This window comes from Sarcophilus harrisii, chromosome 1 (assembly GCF_902635505.1).
Source record: "Sarcophilus harrisii chromosome 1, mSarHar1.11, whole genome shotgun sequence".
Lineage (NCBI taxonomy): Eukaryota > Metazoa > Chordata > Mammalia > Dasyuromorphia > Dasyuridae > Sarcophilus > Sarcophilus harrisii.
Genome location: NC_045426.1, coordinates 219,683,740 through 219,706,783, shown reverse-complemented (window position 1 = coordinate 219,706,783; position 23,044 = coordinate 219,683,740). Strand labels below are relative to the sequence as shown.

The following is a 23,044-nucleotide window of genomic DNA, read 5'->3' as shown; positions in this document are numbered from 1 at the left end:
TGGTTGACAGCATCAAAGAGTAAGCTAATGATTTCAAAGCTTCATGCTCAAAGCAACTCTCTATTTTTTGCGCAGTGATACCTCTGATCTCCCCACAAAGCTCTCCTTGATAGTTCGGCAAGTTTCTGACTTTGGATCCTGGATATAGTCCTAGTTTCTTGCTGAACTAACTATACCTTGTGTCTAGTCTAACTTGCTACTGAGTCTAACCTACCCTTAATGGATATTGTGTTCAAGCAATATTAATTATCTGTGTATCCCTATTCCTCATTATTTGATGATTTAAATTCAACTCTTCGAAGATGACAATGATCACAACATTCTTAGGATCGTAGACTGAAAGGTGAGAGGATGTCCAGCTCTCTAGTCCAACCCCTTCATTTTACAGATGAGAAAATTGAGGCCCAGGGTGTCTTGCCCAGTCACATAAAGAGTAAGAAAAAAAGGCAGAAATTTAAAGACACTTCCTCAGACACAGAAAGAAACAGAAAAATCCACAGAGATATTTAGACAAATACAGAAGAAATGGAGATATACACAAGGACAAAGAGGCATAGCAACATATGCATAGGAATAAAGAGAAATGTGGTAGAAGTAAGAGTGAGAAAGACACAAAAGAGACAGAAAAATAGTGACTTGAAGACTGAAATTCTGAAATACCCCTGCCCCTTCAACACAGATTTTCATGCAACATCCCCATCTTGTGGACTTTTAGAACACTGCCACTAAAAATTCTGAAAACTTTTCCCAACTACACATGCCACTTTTTGCTGTTTGTCCAGCAGAACAAGAATAAATTGAAGCCAAAGGTTGGAGATTCCCCAACTCCACTATAAACAAATATATTACAAGTTAAATAAAATGTTAACTTAACCTACTATAAAAATAAATATAATAATAAATATAAAAATAATAATACTTTAAGCTGCCTTTTATTAAGTTCTTCTAAGATACACCCATTGGTTTTAGAGAAATATTCTAAGAAAAATTAATAGATTCTATACATATATAGCTCCCAAGAGAACCCTAAGGTCACAAATTCTATTGTTTCATTAAAAAAAAAAAAAACAACTGTAACAAAACATTTCCAAACTATTTCATGAGAAATGTTAAAATTAGCAAGCTAATTAACATCACTGGGGGGGGGGGGGGGAAGCACAATACAAAAGATTATAATTATTATCATAATTTACACATACTTGCATAGCATTTTATAGTTTATAAAATGCTTTTGCATATATTATTCCATTTGATTCTCACAAAATGGCAGGTAAGACATAAGTTATTTTTAGTTCTATTTTTATAGGTGAGGAAATTGAAAACCATAGAATCTGGGTGACTTGTCCAAGAAACAGACAGATATAGAAGAACTAAATAACTCTACTAGACTCTTAGTCCAGTTTTATTTTCATTAGATTACTTTGCTTTTGTTATTAAAAAACAAACAAATACGATTTAATACTGATTTATCCAGTATATCTAAGAATATTGGACTGAGTAGGCAAAACTGGGAACTTTCCAACTATGTCTCCAACTCAACTTTTTTTTTTAAGTAATGGAATGATGGCATTTTAAGGAAGAAAATTCCTATCAGTCAATATTCTTCCTTCTAGAGCCACAGTTCTTATACATTCATTTTTGAAAATAAGAGGTCTTAACACATGGCAAAATCGTGTCCAGTTTAGGCCTGTGTCATTTCCAGACTTCACTTGAGAGTGTTAGCCTAAAGTTTTAAAACTTTACATTCCAAAGCAAGTTTTAATATTTTGCTTCAATTCCAACTTTACTTACAGCCAAAAGGATTGGTACTTTTAAAGGTGATATCAATAGGGAAGTTCCACACCAGGTTATGTTGTACATCTGCACTTTTAGAAGTAATTTGGGATATTCCCTCTTCTAAGCCCTAGGGGGAAAAAATAACAATTTACAAACTTAGTGCTATTCCAAACTACCAAGGGGATACTTTACAGAAATAGTCAAAATAAAATGAAGCTTCATTTGGAGGAATAAAAATCTAGATCATAGAAAACAATGAAAATAAGTAGAAATAAAGGAGAAAGATACAGCACTTCTAAACCTCTAATTTCCTTATAAATTTCTACTGGTACTAATTTAAAAAAGTCATGCAAAACTAATCTTATTACCTTTTTTTGATCCAAACTAGAAGATTAGAGATGCAAATCTCCCTAGATTTTAACAAAGCTTCATATACTTTTCTTGAGGAAAAGGTAGAAAACTATGAGCTAGATCATGATAAAACATGGCTAAATGGCCAGACCCAAACAATAGTCAGTGGATTAGTGGAACAGACTAGACAAGAAAAAATATTAAGTAACTGAACTGGATAGCTTAGGGTCCAGTAAACTTTCAAAAATGGAAGAACTCCTTATTTGACAAAAATTATTAGGAAAATTAAAATTGCTTGGAGAAATTAATTTTAGACCAACATCTTATACCATTTCAAAAACTAAGCTCAAAATGGAGACACAACCTGAATAATAAAGATCATCTAACAACCACTGAGAAAAGAAATGTAAAAAAATTTTAAAGTTTGAAATTCTACCTTACATACAGCAAACTAGAAGAAATAACAAAAGATAGAAATAGTCAATATTGGAAAGACATGCACATAAGGCACTAAAGGCAGAATTAAATTTTCAACCATTTTGGAAAGCAAATTGGAATTATGGTAAAGAAGTGAACAAAATATCCCTACCCCTTAGCCCAGAGATTCTATTGGTAGGAATATATTTCAAGGTCAGTGATAAAAACAAAGGCCCCACATGCAAAATATTTATAATAGCATGTATTATAGAATGGCCAATTAAGTTGTGGTCCAGGAATGTAAAAATACTGTCATTGTGCTATAAACCAGAACAATGTAATGAATATATAGAAGCAACGAATATCCATATGAACTGATATAAAGTAAGCAAAACCAAGAAAGTAATATAGACAATGACTATAAGAATATAATATATGGAAAGAATATTAACAATAAAAGAATTAAAACAAAATGTTGTGAAATTACAATGACCAAATTGGCCTCAAAATTATATGAGAAGGAATTTTACTATAGAAATACACACTGCAAATGTTAGACATTTTCGGTGTGTCGGTATGTTTTACCAAACTTTTTTCTTATAGTTTCCTTAAAAGAATATATCTCTTGGAAATGATACAAAGATACCAATAAAAAGAAATTTTAAAATTACAATGCATTTTTGTAATTATAGGATAAATGGGAATAACAATTCTTAGTACTTGCATTGAGTTGAAATTAAGCTAGGTAGATAAGATCTGTGGGTGAGAGGTTCACTTTCTGGTTGTTCATGAACAGAGCCTTAAGCATAAGGATGTCTAATAAATATTTGTTATGTCGTTTCAGTTATGTTGGTTTCTGTCATTCAATTTGGGATTTCTTGGCAAACATACTGAAATGATTTGCCATTTCCTTCTCCAGCTCATTTTACAGATGGGGAAACTGAGGCAAACAGGGTGAAGTGACTTGTCCAGGCTCACACAATTAATTTTCTGGAAATTGGGCCAAATTTAAACAAAGGAAGAGAGGCTTCCTGCCTTCAGACTTGGCATTCTATCTACTGTGCCACCTAACTTCTCCCTTAATAAATATTACCTGTTTACAAATGGTCCATTTTTATCATGTCATGTTAGGACACTGAATCTGGATGTTTTATCTCTTTACAAGGTGGGGAGCAAGAAAGGGTGGAGAGAAATGTGAAGGGGGGAAAGTATAAAAAACAACAGAATTGAAAAAAGTTTTACATTTCAACTTACAGATGTTGGTGCCCAGTCTTGGCCATAAACGAAACAATACTTGCAGTAGAGGTCATCAAATTCAGGAAACTTTAAAAAGAAAGACAATTGCTTTATTTTGGTCCAATACTTCCTTTCTATATTCAGTGGATTACTAACAAGGCTGACACAGAAAGCCCTGATTATTGAATTAAATGAAGTTGAAAGGTTTTTAGATCACCTAACCCAAAGTCAAACATATAGCCTGTTCTAGAACAATATTTCCAAAATGAGGGTTGTGGAATGGTTCTAAAGAGGTCTGTTCCTAAAAGGTGTATGATGAATCTTGGACTTCTCTCTAATACAACCATCCATCTTCTTTGAACATTGCTCTATTGAGCCATCTTCTATTGTCAAATCTCCTAAGTGACTGCTGGGTTGTGTGTCACCCAGAGAGGTTATAATCTGAACCAGGCCCAGTAAATTCTGTGGTTTAGCGAAAATGATTAGGGAGTAAATCATCCTATTCTTTATTTTTCATTTATTAATTGGAAAGAAAGTAGCATAGGATAAATAGGCATCAATGGTTTGCAATTATATAATTCCACCCCCCTCAAAATCACCTATTTACAAACTTTCCTGTTTTTTCACCTTTCCAGGTATCAAGTTACCAATCTCTTTATCCTTGACTCTGTAAAACTGCTTTCTTCAAAGTTACCAATAATCCCTTAATTGCCAAATTTGATGGTCTTTTTTCAATTTTTATCTTTCTTGACTCTGAAGTATTTGATGTCAATGACCACCTTTGCTTTCTAGAAACTCTCCTCTCTGGGCTGCAGTGACACTTTCTCTTTGACTATCCTCCTACCTGTTCATTCCTTAGTTTACACTGCAGGATCACTGTCCAGATCACATCCTCTAACTCTGGGTATACCTCAAGGGCCCTCTTTTCTTATCACTATATGCGCTCTTATTTGTTAACTATCAACTCCTATGGGTCTGTTATCTTAATGAAAATGACTACCTAACTATATATCCAGTACTAATCTCCCTCCTGACCTGCAGCCCAACAGCATTAACTATCTGTTGGATATTTTAAACTTGGTGTCTCATAGTCAATTCAAATAATATGTCCAAAACAGAACAACCTCTCCCTAAAACTCACTCCTCTTCTGAAAGCCCCTATTTCTGTTGAGGACACTATTATCCATGTCTACAATCTTGGCAATATTTTGAATCCTTATTGTCCCTTATACCACAGACAATCATCAATTGCTAAATCTTGCCATTTCTACTTTTATAACATCTCACCTAATTACCTAAGGTTGTAATTTATTAATAATGTAATATGTATGTAAATAATATATATTTGGTAGAAGTGCATCCTAATTTAAAAAAAATTTTAGGAAGGTACACATAATCTTTAAAAAGTTTACACAGGTTTAAACTATACTTTTTGTCAGAGTTAAGAGAGAAAGGGTGAGGCACAAGAGTAAGAGTTCAGCTTGGCCAGATTTAGTAATGCAAGAGGGGAGTAAACTGTGCAAGAATAATTCTATTATATTATGGAATTTTTAAAATTATAATAACTTTTTATTGACAGAACCCATGCCAGGGTAATTTTTTTACATTATCCCTTGCACTCACTTCTGTTCTGATTTTTCCCTCCCACCCTCCACCCCTCCCCTAGATGGCAAGCAGTCCTATATATGTTGAATATGTCGTAGTATATCCTAGATACAATGTATGTGTGCAGAACCAAACAGTTTTCTTGTTGCACAGGGAGAATTGGATTCAGAAGGTAAAAATAACCCGGGAAGAAAAACAAAAATGCAAACAGTTTACATTCATTTCCCAGTGTTTTTTCTTTGGGTGTAACTGCTTCTGTCCATCATTGATCAACTGAAACTGAATTAGGTCTCTTTGTCAAAGAAATCCACTTCCATCAGATTACATCTTCATACAGTATCGTTGTTGACGTATATAATGATCTCCTGGTTCTGCTCATTTCACTTAGCATCAGTTCATGTAAGTCTCTCCAAGCCTCTCTGTATTCATCCTGCTGGTCATTTCTTACAGAACAATAATATTCCATAACATTCATATGCCACAATTTACCCAACCATTCTCCAATTGATGGGCATCCATTCATTTTCCAGTTTCTAGCCACTACAAACAGGGCTGCCACAAACATTTTGGCACATACAGGTCCCTTTCCCTTTTTTAGTATCTCTTTGGGATATAAGCCCAGTAGTAACACTGCTGGGTCAAAGGGTATGCACAGTTTGATAACTTTTTGGGCATAATTCCAGATTGCTCTCCAGAATGGTAGGATTGGTTCACAACTCCACCAACAATGTATCAGTGTCCCAGTTTTACCGCATCCCCTCCCACAATCATCATTATTTTTTCAGGTGTGTAGTGGTATCTCAGAATTGTCTTAATTTGCATTACTCTGATTAATAATGATTTGGAACACTCTTTTATATGAGTGGTAATAGTTTCAATTTCATCATCTGAAAATTGTCTGTTCATATCCTTTGACCATTTGTCGATTGGAGAATGGTTTGGTTTCTTATAAATTAGAGTCAGTTCTCTATATATTTTGGAAATGAGGCCTTTATCAGAACCTTTAACTGTGAAGATGTTTTCCCACTTTGTTGCTTCCCTTCTAATCTTGTTTGCATTAGTTTTGTTTGTACAGAAGCTTTTTAATTTGATGTAATCAAAATTTTCTATTTTGTGATCAATAATGGTCTCTAGTTCGTCTTTGGTCACAAATTTCTTCCTCCTCCGCAAGTCTGAGAGAGAAACTAACCTATGTTCCTCCAATTTATTTATAATCTCGTTCTTTATGTCTAAATCATGGACCCATTTTGATCTTATCTTGGTATATGGTGTTAAGGGTTGGTCCATGCATAATTTCTGCCATACTAATTTCCAGTTATCCCAGCAGTTTTTGTCAAATAATGAATTCTTATCCCCAAAGTTAGGATCTTTGGGTTTATCAAGCACTAGATTGCTATAGTTGACTATTCTGTCTTGTGAACCTAACCTGTTTCACTGATCAACTAATCTATTTCTTAGCCAATACCAAATGGTTTTGGTGACTGCTGCTTTATAATATAGTTTTAGATCAGGTACAGCTAGGCCACCTTCATTTGATTTTTTTTTTCATTAATTCTTTTGAGATTCTTGACCTTTTATTATTCCATATGAATTTTGTTGTTATTTTTTCTAGATCATTAAAATATTTTCTTGGGAGTCTGATTGGTGTAGCACTAAATAAATAGATTAGTTTAGGGAGTATTGTCATCTTTATTATATTCACTCGGCCTATCCAGGAGCACTTAATGTTTTTCCAATTATTTAAGTCTGACTTAATTTGTGTGGAAAGTTTTTTGTAATTTTGCTCATATAATTCCTGACTTTCCTTTGGTAGATAGATTCCCAAATATTTTATGCTGTCGACAGTTATTTTGAATGGAATTTCTCTTTGTATCTCTTGCTGTTGGATTTTGTTGGTGATGTATAAAAATGCTGAGGATTTATGGGGATTTATTTTATAACTTGAAAATTTGCTAAAGTTATGAATTATTTCTAATAGCTTTTTAGTAGAATCTCTGGGGTTCTCTAAGTATACCATCATATCATCTGCAAACAGTGATAGTTTGGTTTCCTCACTGTCTATTCTGATTCCTTTAATCTCTTTTTTGACTCTTACTGCCAAGGCTAGTGTTTCTAATACAATATTGAATAATAATGGTGATAGTGGGCAACTTTGCTTCACTCCAGTTCTTACTGGGAAAGGTTCCAGTTTTTCCCCATTGCATATGATGCTTACTGATGGTTTTAAATATATGCTCCTGACTATTTTAAGAAAAAGTCCATTTATTCCTATACTCTCAAGTGTTTTTATTAGGAATGGATGTTGGATTTTATCAAATGTTTTTTCTGCATCTATTGAGATGATCATATGTTTTTTGTTAGATTGGTTATTGATATAGTCAATTATGCTAATAGTTTTCCTCATATTGAACCAGCCCTGCATTCCTGGTATAAATCCTACTTGGTCATAGTGTATTATCCTGGGGATGATTTTCTGTAATCTTTTTGCTAATATCTTATTTAAGATTTTAGCATCGATATTCATTAGGGAGATTGGTCTATAATTTTCTTTCTATTATGGAATATTATTGTTTGGTAAGAAATGACCAACAGGATGATTTCAGAAAGGCCTGGAGAGACTTACACGAATTGATGCTGAGTGAAATGAGCAGGGCCAAGAGATCATTATATACTTCAACAACAATATTATATGATGACCAGTTCTGATGGACCTGGCCATCCTCAGCAACGAGATCAACCAAATCATTTCCAATGGAGCAATAATGAACTGAACCAGCTACGCCCAGAGAAAGAACTCTGGGAGATGATAAAAAACCATTACATTGAATTCCCAATCCCTATATTTATGCCCACCTGCATTTTTGATTTCCTTCACAGGCTAACTGAACATTATTTCAGAGTTCGATTCTTTTTGTACAGCAAAATAACAGTTTGGACATGTATACGTATTTTGTATTTAATTTATACTTTAACATATTTAACATGTATTGGTCATCCTGCCATCTAGGGGAGGGGGTGGAGGGAAGGAGGGGAAAAGTTGGGATAAAAGGTTTGGCAATTGTCAGTGCTATAAAATTACCCATGCATATAACCTGTAAATAAAAAAGCTATTAAAATTTTTAAAAATAAAAAAAAGAATAATCCTATTCTGAGAATGATTAAGGTGACTCTATATGGTTGAGATTTCTTTTAAAAAGGGATAAGGATGGAAATGGAGAGAATGATTTCATAAGAGCAAGGGAGCAGGGAGAGCTAGCCTCCTGGGGGAATGGGAGCGACAACAGGAGGAAGCAAAGTGGTGGGGAAAGGGTTTATAGCTAGAGGAAGATCGAGAGAATCTCCCGTCCAACCTCATTTTGGGCCATTTAATTGGGGACCACGAAGCGAAAGGGACTGAAGTAGCCGAGGATCCCTTACTCTAGATCTGGAGACTGCCTCCCGCCGCATTAGGGCTTTCCTCTCATTTGTAGAGAAGAGAACGGATATTGTGGGGAAGGGGATTATCAAGCCCCACAGCCTCATTTCTATAGGAAACTGATTTTTTTCAAGAGATTAAGTGATTGCCCCAGACTAGGCAATGCAAAGCTGGGAATAAAATCTGGGTCTCCTCATTCCCAGCCTAGCAAGTCCAAGGCCGGGTTAGGCTGGGTGGGATCGGGCCGGGGTAAAGTTGGAGGCTGTGCTGCTCTCTTCCGCCTCCTCAAGGGGGCAGCAGGGGGCAACGGAAAGAGTAGGGCCCAGATTCAAACCCACCCGGATTCACTTTCTTCATCTCTATAAGATGGGGGCGTGGGTCTAGCTGCCCTCCGAGGCTTTTTCCAGCTCGACATCTATAACTACTCATATACAAGGGTCTTGTATGTGGGGGCGGGCAAGTTCCCCAGAGAAGAGAGGAAAAAGACAGGAGGGTCCCTTCCGGCGTGGGGGGAAGGAAGGCGGTCAGCGTGATGTGACTGAGGCCCTTACGTTGGGACGTATCTCTCAGCGGAGGGTGGGTGAGTCATATGTGTTCGCGCGCTGGAGGCTCCCGTGCGGGTCCGGGGGTGGGGGATGGGGTGGGGCTCCGGCCGAGGCTGTGACGAACACGCCTCCGTGCGGCGCGGGGGCGTGGCCACGAGCCGCGCATTCCGCGTCTCCTCTCCTCCCTTTCCCCTCCCCCTTTCTCCTCTAGGCCTCTCAGCGGCCGCTCGGGGTCCCCCTCACCTGGGCGCTCTCCACTTGCCCGTTCACCATCACTAGGAAGACCGTGGGGTTGGCTGTAGCCATGGCTCGGCGAGCGGCCGTGCACTGTCCGCGTTGCTAAGAGTCTCCGGAACGCCCCTTAGCGACCGACGGTGCGCCGGGCGGGACACGCTTCCTTGCAATGGGGCCTTCGCGCCTGCGGCGCTCCCGCGGCCGCCCGGCTGGCAAAGCGAGCCTTGCTGGAGCATGCGCGATTGCTTGGTTTGAGCGCGCGGTGGGAGCACCAAGTGGGCATGAGGGAAAAAAAGAACAGAGTACGGGGGCCGGGCTCTAGAGCCACGGGATGCTTATTTTTCACTGTAACCTGAGCCTTTGGGGCAGTCTGCTGAAGCTTCTTAACCCGTCTAGAAGTGGTTTCTGGTCCTGTTTTTGCCACTCCCTTCACTATCTGAAAAATCATTTTCCTCTCAGAGCCACAATTACTATTCTTAAACTACAGGTCTGACCGTGCTAGTTTTCTGTTCTCGAACCTTCCTCTTTCCTTTAGGACAAAACACCAACTGTCTTTTTGGAATTTAAAATCATTAATTATCTGGGTCCATTTTATTTTTATAGACATTTTTTTGCCCTTTGTGTGCCTTTATGCAGCCTCTGGTTTTTTTTTTTTTTCTTTAATAGCCTTTTATTTACAGGATATATGCATGGGTAACTTTACAGCATTAACAATTGCCAAACCTCTTGTTCCAATTTTTCCCTTTCCCCCACCTCCCTAGATGGCAGGATGACCAGTAGATTTAAAACATTAAAATATAAATTAGATACACAAAAGTATACATGACCAAACCCATTTTGTGTACAAAAAGAATCAGACTCTGAAAAATATTGTACAATTAAGCTTGTGAAGGAAATCAAAAATGCAGGTGTGCATAAATATAGGGATTGGGAATTCAATGTAATGGTTTTTAGTCATCTCCCAGAGTTCTTTCTCTGGGCGTAGCTGGTTGTTCATTATTGCTCCATTAGAAATGATTTGGTTGATCGTTTGGGGATGGCCTTCCATCAGAACTGGTCTCATAAGTATTGTTGTTGAAGTATAATTGATCTCCTGGTCCTGCTCATTTCCTCCCAGCATCAGTTTTAAAAGTCTCCAGGCCTCTAAACATCCTGTTCCATTTCTTACAGAACAGTAATTTCCATAATATTCATATACCACAATTTTTCAGCCTTCTCCAACTGATGGAATCCATTCAGTTTCAGTTTTTTCCACTCAAAACTGCCATAAACATTCGTGAACATACAGGTCCCTTTCCCTTCTTTATAATCTCTTTGGGATATAATCCCAGTAGTAACATGCAGCCTCTGTTTTAATCAAACAGGCTTTTTCAGTGTTCCCAGAACATTGGGAGTTCTGCGTCTGCAGGAGCTGAACTTCTTGCCTAGAATGCACTCCCTTCTCTCTCTCTCTCTCTCTCTCAAGCTTTAGAAGCTTTAACTTCATCCCAAACTCAGCATCTAGCCAAGGGTCCCTCCTGATACCTTGTGTTAGTGCCAGCTAAACTTTGACTGCCACAAGGCATTCCACAATGTCTAGTTTGCACTAACTTTTCCATAATGCATAGAAGGATTTACTAGCTATTTAAGATTTTTGGAACTGAAAATGAAATCCTTTTTCTGTGAATGTAAATGGACTGATATTGCTTGTAGAATTGGAAATTGGTCTATGGTCCTAGTCCTTAGAACATGCATTCCTGGTAGATTATAAATGAATGACATTCTCAGGCATACATAAATGTAGGGACCTTTTCCCTGACTTCAGAGTATTTGCAAATACCCTGTTTCCTCTCAGTTTGATGTATGGTAACAAAAATGCCTTTTAATTGACTGTTGAATAGAAAAGATTCACTAAGAAATGTGTCCCTCTATATTCTGGTGGATTTCAAGTGGGAAGGATTGACTACTGTGAACTATCAGGTACCAGGATTCCCTAAGGGAATGGTACCTTTAGCACCTAGGGAAAAGGCAACACCAGAAGATGTATCAAAATCGTTGGTGATCCTGTCAGCAACAAGAGTCCTGGAGTCAGCATTAACTGCAACTGAGTCTGGTGAGGAACTTATGGGGCCACCAAGCACCCTGGTAGGAAACTTGCCATCCTCAAAGGGACACCCCCCATCCTGTAGGGAGGCCAGCACAAAGAAGTGGTTCTTACATCTGCGATTAACTTGATGAAAGGAAAGGGCTCCCAGGACCAGAAATTTCAAATTCCCAAGATGTTCTCAACATGAATGTTTCAATACCTTTGTGTTTCAAGCTTGAGCCCACTCTCCTCAGGGACCAGATTTGTGCGGAAGAGAAAGTGTGCTCCTTTCTCCCCATTTGAGAAGTTTTTGTAACTTCTATCCTTGCTGTAGCTCCTCAGAAAAAGTTTGTAAAAGTAAATTTTGTAAAAGTTAACTGCTATTGACTGATTAATTGGAATTGGGGGAATATATCCAATAGGGGATTTTGAATAGTAGTATTATAATATCTCAACCTCTCAAGGATATCCAGAGATAGAATCCTGAGAGGGAAACTCAATGTCTCCATTCTGGGGAGACACAATAAGCCTATATGAGTGAGAATTTGGAGATTGAACCCAGAAGGGATGCTTTACTTGTCAGAGAATTTATACATTCACATACCAATCAATTAACAAGTATTTAATAAATAAATACCTACTGTATTAAGACCTGTAATAGTTACCAGGAATATAAGTATAAGGAATGAAATAATTCCTGCTCTCAAGGAACTTCCATCCTGGTTGATCCTTCATTCTCTAAGAGGCCCAAAGACATCACAATGTCTTCACTTGCATGTGAATTGGATTTAAGAGGGGCAGAGCTAAACCAAGTCAGCAGCCTCACTTATCCTAAGGATACTGCCACCTTGCCAATTGGCAAGTGAATCATTAGAATCTCTTGGTCCTTCATCTGTCCTGCAGCCAAACTTTCCTAAATGTGTTGTCTCTTCCAATTAGAGTTTAAGATCCTTGAGAGCAGAAAAAAATATTCTTTTTTTGTTTGTGTCTCCTGTATTTAGCATAGGGTTTGGCACATAGGAATCAATTACTAATTTTTTTCTTTCCCTCCCTCTTTCCTTTCCTCCCTCCCTCCTTCCTTCCTTTCTCCTTTCCTCCCTCCCTTCCTCCTTTCTTCCCTCCTTCCTCCCTCCCTTCCTCCTTCTTTCCTCCCTCCCTTCCTTCTTCTTTCCTCCCTCCCTCCCTTCCTTCCTCCCTCCCTCCCTCCATTCCCTCCCTCCCTCCCTCCACTCCTCCTCCCTCCCTCCATTCCCTCCTCCCTCCCTCCATTCCTCCTTCCCTCCCTCCATTCCTCCTTCCCTCCATTCCCTCCTTCCCTCCATTCCCTCCTTCCCTCCATTCCCTCCTCCCTCCCTCCCTCTCTCCCTCCTTTCCTTCCTTCCTTCCTTCCTTCCCTTCCTTCCTTCCTTCTTCCTTCCTTCCTTCCTTCCTTCCTTCCTTCCTTCCTTCCTTCCTTCCTTCCCTTCCTTCCTTCTTTCCTTTGCTTCCTTCCTTCCATTTAGACCCAGAGGATTCTGTAATAAGACTTGATTCTAGAGTCAAAATAGCTGTTGTAGCTGACTGTTGGTGGAAGCCAATTGTGATCAACTAAATGAAGATTCACACCAGGCTTCCTTTTCTAACCATTTCCTTGGCACTCACCTTCCAAAGCAATTGCTTATAGTTATCACGCACTCTGAAGAGATGAGGGTTCCTTCACAGCGGTACCTATCATCCAGGAAAATGCTGGCTAGCCAGGGTTATGAACTAGGGCCATCCTTGTTGGTGAGGACTTCAGTGGAACCATATTCTAATCCAGAAAGAATAAGGTATTAGGGAATCTATTGTTTAGGTACTTGAGGAGAGAGCTTCAGGAAAGTTGTCAGGCTGCTTTAAAAGTAAAGCTTTCAGGGGGTTTGGGTCTTGGTCACTTGAGGAGAGAAACATCTGAGGTCTGGTCCAAAGGCCTTGGGAAAGCAAAGTTCATATATTGCTAAATCATGAAGACAAATGTGATTTCTTGGGGCAAGAGGAGAATGTATCTCCCCACAATACCCTGATCTTTTCATCATGGCGTATTATTCATTCATTTATGCATCATTCTTTTGTCAGTCTTCATCTATTTATCATTCTTTTATTTGTTGATTAATTTATTCCTTAATAATAAATTCAAACATTCTATAAGCATTTATGCTGCACAACCCCATGCTAAGTGCTATAGGGAATACACAATTGTATAAGACATATCCTTGCCTTTAGGAATATGTAATATACTTAGGTAGATAGGGCACGAAGGTATAAATGCAATTAACATTCAAATGGGGGCAAATGAAGAATATACACATTATAGATCATGAGGTCAAATGATTGTGGGCTAGGGCAGTCAAGAAAACTTCATAAAAAATTAGGAAACTTGGGGCAGCTAGGTGGCACAACAGATAGAGCACCAACTCTGAAGTCAGGAGAACCTGAGTTCAAATCTGCCCTCAGACACTTAATACTTCCTAGCTGTGCGACCATAGGCAAGTCACTTAACCCCAATTGCCTCAGAAAAAAAAAGTAGGGAATTTAAGATGAACTTGTGAGGATATAGAATTTCTATATGTGGAAATGGGAAAAGAAGAGGAAAGTATTTCAATGAGAAGAATATGAGGTAAGGCATAGAGGAAGAAATCACAAGATATGCTTTAAGATTGAGGAGTAGTTTAACCTTGATCAAACAGAATATTTGTATAGGAAGAAGAGGACCTTGAGTGACAGAATGAAGCATTTAGATTTAATTCAGCTGAGAATGATGAACCACAATATTGATAGTTTCTGAAGAGGATTGTGACATGATAAAAGTGGCATTTTAGGAGAATTTATCTGGTGGTAATCATTCTGCAATGGATAGAATATTGAGCATGGAATCAAGAAGGCCTGGTTTCAAACACCATCTCTATTTTGTGACCTTGGGTAAATTATTTATCCCTAAATTGCCTTAGACAGCTTCCTAAAACAAAATCAAAGTTCTTTCTGAAATTAATTTAGGTAATAAATTGAGGTTGGTAAAAATGGGAAAGAGGTAAGAGACACTGAAGATAGCAAGATTGCAGTAAGGCAAAAATCTAGGTGTTAGATTGTTTTAAACAGAATTCTCAATTTTCTTTTTTGGTGTTTTAAATTTTTTTTTCTCATTTTCTAAATTTTTTTTTACACTAAGGAAATCCACCTTCTCTCCTTTCTACCTCTTCCCAACCTCTCATGGAAAAACAGAGAAAACAGAACTTTTGACAAATATACATACTAAACAAAGCAAATTCCCATGTTAACTATGTAAAAAAATAAAAATAAAAATCTCAGTCATCTGAATTCTTCACTGGGCTTTAGATTATGAAAGTTTGGGGAAATTATTTTCCCTCTTTAAGTTTTGGTTTCTTTGTTTCTTTAAAAACAAAGAAACAAAATAAACAATCTATTTTCAAAGCTGTTCAATAAGGATAAAATACTTGCCCTACCTATTTTCAGGACTGTTGTTAGGAAAGTAATTTGCAAATTGTAAAACACTGTATGAAGTAAGTATCCAGTACTGTAATAGAAAAGTCATCATGGATAAGGGATGTAGGACAAGACTAAAACATTCCAAGCAAATATGTATACCCTAAAGAAATGAAACATCCCTGAGAATGTCTTTGGAAGTGTATGGAAGTACGTTGCACAAAACTCTAAAATTTGCTATTCTACCCATATCCTCAGAAACCTTAGAATCATAGCTAATTCCTTCTATCATAACATAAACAATTTCTGCTTTTCCTTTCTTTCTACCCTTTGATGAGAAGTCACATTTATAGATCACTTTTTCCCAACTCTAAGACCACCAGTATTCTTTATCTCTCTCTCTCTCTCTCTCTCTCTCTCTCTCTCTCTCTCTCTCTCTCTCTCTCTCTCTCTCTCTCTTCCTCCCTCTCCCTTTCCTTCCCTCTCTTTTTCCTTCCTTCCTCCCTTCCCTCCCTCTTTCTTTCCCATTTGATCCTCATAATAATCCTGAATATATATTATTATTATCTTTATGAAGAAATTGAGGCAGATAGGAATAAAATGATGCTCTCCAGCTTGCCTTATCTGAGATCAGTTTTTAACTTAGGTCTTCTTGCTTCCATGTCCAATATTCTGTTTTCTGCATTACTTAGGGACTTTCTATACCTTGCTATCTCTATTTTTCTACCTTAGTTCTCTTGCAGGACTCCAAAGGGAAATTGAATTCATTCCCAATTTAAATGTGAATCTGATTCTCAAATAAGGTTGTGAACTCTGAAAACTCTGGGTCCCCAGCACATCCATTATAATCCTGGCAGGATCATTAGCATCAGCTTTCTGCCCTACACAATTTTCCTTCTAAGAGTTCCTGTATCTTGTCCCTCAGGGTCATACCCATCACCCAACCTCCCATACCTGGCAACAGCAACAACAGCAGCAGCGACAACAGGAGTACATACAGTACAACTCCCATAGCTCTCTGTTTCTCCACAAATTTTGCCTCTTTTTTTTTGGTTTGACTCCCCTCCAATCCTTTCTATTACCCTACCCATCTTCTCCTGGGCACGATTTGCTTCACTAGGAGAAACAAAAAGGAACACTAAGAAACTCTTTTGAAAGGAGAGAAAAATTACTTTCCTGTGGGGGAGATCATAGGATTATAACGAAGGTGGAAGAGATCTTTGAAACCATTTGATCTAGTCTCATTATATAGATGAGAACTCTGAGGCCTGAAGACTTGTTCAAAGTCACACAAAATGTCAGTGGTAAAAATGGAACTCATAGAAGTCTTTTCCTCTTAACTCTATCACAAGGCTTATTTGTTATATAGTTATTTCAATCATGTCTGACTCTTCATGATCCCGTTTGGGGTTTTCTTGGCAAAGACACTAGAGTGGTTTGACATTTCCTTCTCCAGCTCACTTTACAGATAAGGAAACTGAGGCAGTTAGGGTTAAGTGACTTGCCTAGGATCACCCAACTAATAAATGTCTAAAGCCAGAGTTGAACTCAGGAAGATGAATCTTCCTAACATTAGCCCTGGCATTCTTTTTTTTTTTTTTAAATAGCCTTTTATTTACAGGTTATATGTATGGGTAACTTTACGGCATTAACAATTGCCAAACCTCTTGTTCCAATTTTTCACCTCTTACCCCCCACCCCCTCCCCCAGATGGCAGGATGACCAGTAGATGTTAAATATATTAAAATAGATACACAATAAGTATATATGACCAAACCGTTATTTTGCTGTACAAAAAGAATTGGACTCTGAAATATTGTACAATTAGCTTGCGAAGGAAATCAAAAATGCAGGCGGGCATAAATATAGGGATTGGGAATTCAATGTAATGGTTTTTAGTCATCACCCAAAGTTCTTTCTCTGGGCGTAGCTGGTTCAGTTCATTACTGCTCCATTGGAAATGATTTGGTTGATCTTGTTGCTGAGGATGGCCAGGTCCATCAGAACTGGTCATCATATGGTATTGTTGTTGAAGTATATAATGATCTCCTGGTCCTGCTCATTTCACTCAGCATCAGTTCGTGTAAGTCTCTCCAGGCCTTTCTGAAATCATCCTGTTGGTCATTTCTTACAGAACAATAATATTCCATAATATTCATATACCACAATTTATTCAGCCATTCTCCAATTGATGGGCATCCACTCAGTTTCCAGTTTCTAGCCACTACAAAAAGTAGCCCTGGCATTCTATCCACTGTGCCACCTAACTGTCCATAAGACTCATCACTGATCTTCCTTTCATGAAGATGTATTTCTCCTAAACATATTCAAAGAATCTCATGATTTAGGAGCCTTTAAGTTTATCCTTCTAAGCAGATTTTGCTCAACAATTTTCACTGGATAGGTCCTTCTTTGAAAATAGGATTGTAATTTATGGAACTGACAGAATTATGCAAAAGGAGTAAAAGCTGTGTCATGTGTATCAAGAAAAAGAATTAGGGTATTTCAATTGGAGTAGGAAGACTTTGTCATGACCTGATCCCATTTTTCAAGAATTAGAAAGATGCTCATAGACTAAATAGGAAAGATGCAGGATTAAATTTGTTCTCTTGGGCCCCAGAGGATAGAACTAGGATGGAGCAAAGGGCCCATGGAACAGAGAGACTCATTAACTCATCATAAAGAAAAATTAGGATTGTCCAAAAATGGAATGGACCATATCAGAAAGCAAATTGGTCCCCACTCATTGGAGATTTGTAGATGACTGCTGTATGGTCTCCTATGAAATGTGTGATATTATGTTAGAAGATCACACAATGTCAGGGTTAAACAGCTCTTGGAAGTCATTTACTCCAAGCCAAATCTGAACTAGAATCTACAAGACTCCCAACAAGTGGTCACCCAGCTTTCACTGGAAATTCTCCAGTGTGGGAGAGATAGATAGATCACTGTTACCCTCTTATCACACCCATTCCACCTTGGAAATTTCATTTGTTAGGAAGTCTTTTTTAATTTTTCTTACAGTATACCAAAATTCTCCCCTCTGAGGAAGTCAGAATGAGTTTAATCCCTCTGCCACAGAAACACATTTACTCTCTGAACCTTATTCCCAGGTTAAACTAGAGGTTATCTTTATTTTTAGGATAATATTATTAGAATATTATTCTTGTTAGAATTTTATTCACAGTTCTTTTAACTGGTACCCATATGATAAGCTCTCAAGCTTTCCAGTATCTTGGTTGCCTATCTTTGAATGTTCTCTAATTTATTGATATACTTCCTAAAATATGACTACATGACTTCTAATCCCCCTTCAAACTGTGATTCTAAAAAAATGATTCAAATCCTCCCTTGGACACTACCTGGATGTTTCCTTACCTATAAAGTGAAAATGTTAGATTGGCTGTCAGATGGGGTCATGAAGAGTCAGAAGTGACTAAACAACAATAACTATAGTCACATCACTCCACTAGTTATTCATTGTATTGCTATTTGTGAATATGATAAGATTTATACATTTTATAGAACTATTGATATAGTATTGCATTATATTACAGTTTGCATTTTTTTGCCATTATGCATATGTGTTTTGTATTATAAATATGCAGGCACTGTTTTGATATGCATACAGTACATATAGTTTAGACTTTTAGTAACTGGAACTTTACCTTGTGCTATGATGTATATTATCTGTGAAGGGCATTGTGAGAATAATGCTGGGGATTCTGCTATAATAATTCTTGTTATTTTAAATGTTGAAACATGTTGATGCTTATTTCACATATTTGCAGATTTCAGTTATACTTGGGTCAGTTTCTCAAAGAACTTCAACATTTCTAGCCTTAGGTGTGAGAAATAAACCTCTTGCACTAAGGAAAGGATGAAATTAAATTAAATGTTTTATTACCCATCTGCAGAAGAGAATATGTCCTATTATAGAATAGGCACAATTTAGGAGAGAGGATTAAACATTGTATCCCTATTCCCTGCCACAAAGTCTCTCCCTTGCTATCCCATACTCCCCATTCTCCAACTGCCAATAAGCCTATTACATGCTTATCCCTAAATATGTTCCCCTTCCCATTATATACATTGCATGACCATTAAAATGAACCTAAGTTCCTCCGGGGGAGAAGTTAGTATTTATGAGTTAATTGAGCATGAGCACTTCAAGCAAAGCTTAACCTTTACTCAAGTATCTCCTGTCCTTGAAAAGGACAGAACCAGTTACATTTTATCTGGTCCTTCTACAAACTGTTACTCTGAATTTATAGAAACAAACACTGTTTTATCTCTCATTAGAGAGAATGTAGCCCATTTTTTGACATAATCATGGAATCCTTGAGGGAGTAGAGACTTGCTTACTAATCAGGCTAGAATCTACTCCAGGTTTAATGTTCTTACTCCTGACTTTGACCCTGATAGATTTCTGGGACAAAGGAGGAGAAAATATTGTTGGTACCTGAAGAAGGTCTTCAGAGCTAAGAAAAAACAGACTAGCATGGATTTGGGTACTATGGAGGCATTTAGAGTATGAGTTAGGGTTTGTACTGGATCTGCACTGGTGACCAATCATGAGCAAAATGGATGAAATTGTTACCTTTCCTTTCCCTAGGGAAAAGAAGTCAAGAGTACTGTTTTTTGGTTAATTCTTTCCTTATCATATGCACACCCTTTGTCTCTTCTTGTCCATTTCATCCAAAACTCATTTTTAAAGTCTTCCTTTAATTTTATGTTCTTTAATAAATTATGTATAAACAACTTTCTGACCAACAGGGTTATTAAATATTCAAACAGATAATGAAAGAGGGGATTCTATTCCTAAAGAAGGGAAATATTTCAGTGAAATCTGACTGAGTGGGAAGGGAACAGGAAAGGGAGGGAGGGTAGAGAAGAGGGAAAAGGAGAAGGAGGAAAAAAGGGGATGAGGAGAAGAAAGAGAGAAAGGGGGAGAAAGAAAGCTTATTTTATTTTCCATAAATCTTACAGGGTTCACATAAACCTTGCAAAGTAACCATCTGAAACTCATAGATATACCTCCAGATGATGAATATGGAAAGTCATTCCATGGAGCCAAGAAAAGCTGCTTGGTTACCTGAAAGAAATACCTGGTTGGGGGCAAGAATGTGGTAGGGATAAGGCAGGGGAGGGAACGGGGGAAGGAAAGCAGAGATTAGTGACGTGCATAACTTCTTGGCCTATAGTAGAGAGCTCAAATGCACTAAGCACCAGTTCCAAAGACTCTCCCAGTGCTCAAGGTTGTCAGCTTTTGACTCCACCAGCTATTAGGGACCAGCAGCTTTGTTTGGGTTTAGAGGGCTGTTCTCTTTGCTTCCTGTTGATTCAACATCTAAAAGAAAAATTCTTAGACCAGGTAATCTAGTTTTTGGTTTGAAGACTATTGTCATCAGAATTATTTAGTAGCTTTGTACTTTCTTTGAGGATCAGAGGAATTTAATGTGTGAAAAGAAAAAAGGACACATCACAAAGACAATTTGAATATTACATTCTTTCAGATTCTGACATGTGAAGTATCAGGGAAATTTATATCATTTTGCTAGGCTTAGTTTCTTTCAATCATATTTTTATCTGGGTGATTTTGGGTAAATACATGCAATGTGTTTTCATGCTACCCAAAGTTATAGTCAAGTCTGATTATCTAGATGGGGACTGTCTCTCAAAAGAGAGTCCTTCCACCATTTTTGAATATATACTTTTCTTATCCTTCCCCCTGATCCTAGACATATACATGGGGCCATGTCAATAATTATATTAACTATTTGACGTCAGCATAATTATTTTAAAATATCTTTCCTTAGTACTCCATTAAATAACATGCTAACTGGTTGATAAAATTCTGGAAAAGAGCCAGAAGTCATTGATTGACCTTTGGGTGATCTAAGAAATGAAATTATTTCATTTCAGATCCTCCCTACACTGTAGTTACTTGCTCTTCACCATCTTGAGTTGTTTTTTTCCGGGTCTTGCTTTCAGGTATTTATTAAATAATCTCCCTTTTTCAAATTTTAGCTAAAAAAGAAAAGGTTCTGCCACTAACCTGTCTTTGGGAGGCACACAATCTTTTGGAGAGAAATGGCTTTAAAATGGTGAGAAATGAAGAATAAATGATAGAATTTCAGGCATTGTAGTAAACTGATATGAGAAATATTCCCAGGCGGTGGCCTTTCTCAAACCACACAACATCAACAACCATCTATCAGCTTTTGTATATATGACACATCTTAGGACCTTGTCATCAGGTCAGGTCAAGACTGAGGACTAGCAATCAATTAAAAGAATGACAGGACTTTCCTACACTCATTCACTCACTCAATCAATCAATAAATATTTATGAAATAATAAGTGTTAGGTCCTGTGCCAAGTGTTGGGGACTGGGAGATACCATAGCTACAGCTGACAGTTATCTTTAGCTCCTGTTCTCTGGGCTTATTGTCAAGTGAAGCTCTGATAGCTTGATGTTTAGAATTGAAACAGAATAGGGAAGGAAATACTAAACCAGAGACAAGTGAAGAGCCTGAATGGCAGATCCAGATAGTCATGGTTCTAGCCAGGGTAATTCAAATATCTTCCAGCTGGTTTCTGGAGGAGGATCATCAACACTCCAAAAGAGACTTACAACCATATCATATCCCTTTCACATACAAAAGGAGCCAACAAGTTCTCCTTAGTAACCCCCTACTTTCTCTACCCATCCACCACCAGACTAGAAGTAATCTTGGAATCCATTTTACAGAAGAGACTGAGGGTATGGAAAGGGTTGAGTAGCTATCCCATAGTCACATTGCTAAATAGAGTAGAGATTCAAATCCAGGTTTCCATTCTTTGTGTTTAGATAATTAGATCTCATGTCTCTAGAACAAGAGCACAATGTTCCCTGAACAATGTTAGACATACACTAACAAATCCTTATTCTTTGACTTTCTTTCTTCCAGACTACTTGCTGTCCAACTACACCCCCTCTTCTCCTGTTGTCATTTTTCACACATCATTCTTTCCAAGATTACATTTTGTTTTATATTAAGTACATGCAAATTGGTATCTAATCCTTGGTGGGGTTTAGCTGACACCCTACATTTGGAGAGCACCCTATGCTTATTGCTATTCACAAACATCTCCAAGGGTGGGTTGTTTCTATGGTTGGCTAATCCCATTCTTTTTTGTTCATTCTTATTAGCTTCAGTTTCAGAGTATGACATTATATGACTTTATTCCTTGATTTGGCCCTGAGTGTGGCCCTATTTGGAGCCTGAGGTGTCCTATGCACTGTCAGCTCTGATTGGTTATATGGAACATCTAATCTACTTGCCTCATTTAAAGATGAAAAAACCAAGTTTCAGAAAGATGAAGTCACTTGCCTAAGGTTATATATCTAGTTTATAGCTGAACTAGAAGTAATAATAACTTATATATATATATATACATATATTTAAATTTGCAAAGTATTTAATGTATATAATTTTATTTATAACTTACAAGGAAGGTATTCCTCCTTCATTTCATATATGAAGAGAATTTTAGTAATCTGAATCCAGGTCTTCCTGACTTTGAGTACAATACCCTTATCCAAAGCATCACTAGGTCTCTCAGTCATATGAGAAAAAACCTCCTGACTGAATCAGGTAAATTTTTCAATAGCTGACACTAGAAGAGAATGAAATAAAATTGAGTCATAGCCAGCAAACTATCTTTGGATAACCAGATTCTTTGGTTAGAGCATCAAAAATAAGGTGGTCATGGCTGAGGGGTTGTGGAGTGCCTGAAGGCAGTGACTGGGAGAAGAAACATTAAGGTCGACAATGACCATAACTCTACCAGTTCTTCAGGAGTGTTGAGTTTCAGAAAAAAAATGCCAGGAGATCTGGATTTTATCCAGTCTTGACTCTGCTCCTAACCAAGTGGATAACTTTTGGCTATTCAAGTCCT

At 37.6% G+C, this 23,044-nt stretch overlaps 1 protein-coding gene across 2 annotated transcripts in view; it reads right to left on the bottom strand.

Moving 5' to 3' along the window:
- The window catches only part of B9D1 (B9 domain containing 1), a 70,361-nt gene extending 60,491 nt beyond the window's left edge, over window positions 1–9,870 (bottom strand). The window contains exons 1-3 of one of the 2 annotated variants that reach the window (XM_031937580.1): window positions 9,589–9,870; window positions 3,799–3,867; window positions 1,792–1,903 (exon numbers count right to left, since the gene is read on the bottom strand). In XM_031937580.1, coding sequence (XP_031793440.1) covers window positions 1,792–1,903; window positions 3,799–3,867; window positions 9,589–9,651 — 244 coding nt within the window. In that variant the 5' untranslated portion in view covers window positions 9,652–9,870. The remainder of the gene's footprint in view (window positions 1–1,791; window positions 1,904–3,798; window positions 3,868–9,588) is intronic. The other variant, XM_003761326.4, reaches the window with a different exon arrangement.
- Window positions 9,871–23,044: the final 13,174 nt, after the last annotated feature.